At 39.8% G+C, this 1,202-nt stretch overlaps 1 protein-coding gene across 1 annotated transcript in view; it reads left to right on the top strand.

Moving 5' to 3' along the window:
• The window catches only part of LOC101851962, a gene marked incomplete in the record, with an annotated part of 55,094 nt that overhangs the window by 39,770 nt on the left and 14,122 nt on the right, over positions 1-1,202 (top strand). Inside the window, 1 exon segment of the mRNA XM_005101895.3 lies at positions 82-225. Within this exon segment, the coding sequence (XP_005101952.2) occupies positions 82-225 (144 nt within the window).

Genomic DNA, 1,202 nt, shown 5'->3' with positions numbered 1-1,202 from the left:
TTGGGGTGAGAAAAACACCTACATTTTAAAAAAAGTTTCCACTGATACCATGTTTTACTAATGTCCCTCTGGTATTTTCAGCTGCCGCGACTCAAGGGCTCAGTCGGCGCGGAGCTGCAGCACTTGGCGCAGGACCGAGCCATTCCCTCCGCCCCGGACGAGAGCAGACGACGGAGAACTATACGTCTGGTTCGCCATCAGAACTCCTGGGGGTTTACTCTGCAGGTGGTTGCTTCTTCCTTTACTTCTGGGCTTTCCTAAATTTTGTTACTTGTCCGTTTATACACATGATGCTTTGTTTGCGTGCGTAGACCCTTCTTCTAGGTGCAAATTATTTTCGGTGTTGTTATCGCTGTAATATTAATCATGTGGGTGGCACAGTGGGAAAATCAGGTGCTCGTCAAAATAATGAAATTGAAGAAACCGATTTTTATCGACTTTAATAAATTAACTCAGCACCTATTTTGTCAATTTAAAAGCTCATTTCTGTGTGTTTTATTTAAGAAAAAAAAACCCACATTGATCAAAGGCACAGAAAATGTAAATTTACAGTTTCCAAGGACACTCAAGCTTTGAAACACCAAAATTTAGTGGCCATCTTCTACCATATAGCCTGTTAGAAAAAAAGGCCGCATGTATGCACTTTGCATTCTATTCTAGCTTCGACTGATCGAATAACATCTCGCTATATTTTCAGTTTCCTGGGGAGTGTTCACAAATAAAGAGATCTAGTTTGGGATGTAGATTTTTTTCAAAGGATTGTATTCAGTAGATAAGGGCTGTGTGTATGAATATATTATTATGTGGACAACGTAGAAGGTAACAATAAGATAATGACCGTTATCATATGAAAGTATCCGTTACATGAGCTGTATTATAATGACTTATAGCAGTGATAATATGCATGAGCGTGTCATTTTTAGGGAACGTGTAGATAACAATGACATTCTTAATATGTCTTCATATATGCGCTTATCTTATCTGCCCAGAGGTTTACGCGGGGCTTGTACTGGTCGTTCATAAGGACCTGATAAATACAGAGTTACTTTATTGTATTCAATGATTGAACTTTCAGTTCAGCCGAATGTCTCGTCCTGTTGTTAGCAACTCTTGTTGTTGTTCCTTGTCTAGTTATTGAAGTTGAAATGTTCGTCTGGTTGCAGTTCAGATCCTTCGGGTTAAACCGTATGAATCCGCACCCC

The sequence above is a fragment of the Aplysia californica genome, unplaced genomic scaffold (assembly GCF_000002075.1).
Source record: "Aplysia californica isolate F4 #8 unplaced genomic scaffold, AplCal3.0 scaffold00303, whole genome shotgun sequence".
Taxonomy (NCBI): Eukaryota; Metazoa; Mollusca; class Gastropoda; order Aplysiida; family Aplysiidae; genus Aplysia; species Aplysia californica.
This window is presented reverse-complemented; position numbering and strand designations above follow the sequence as displayed.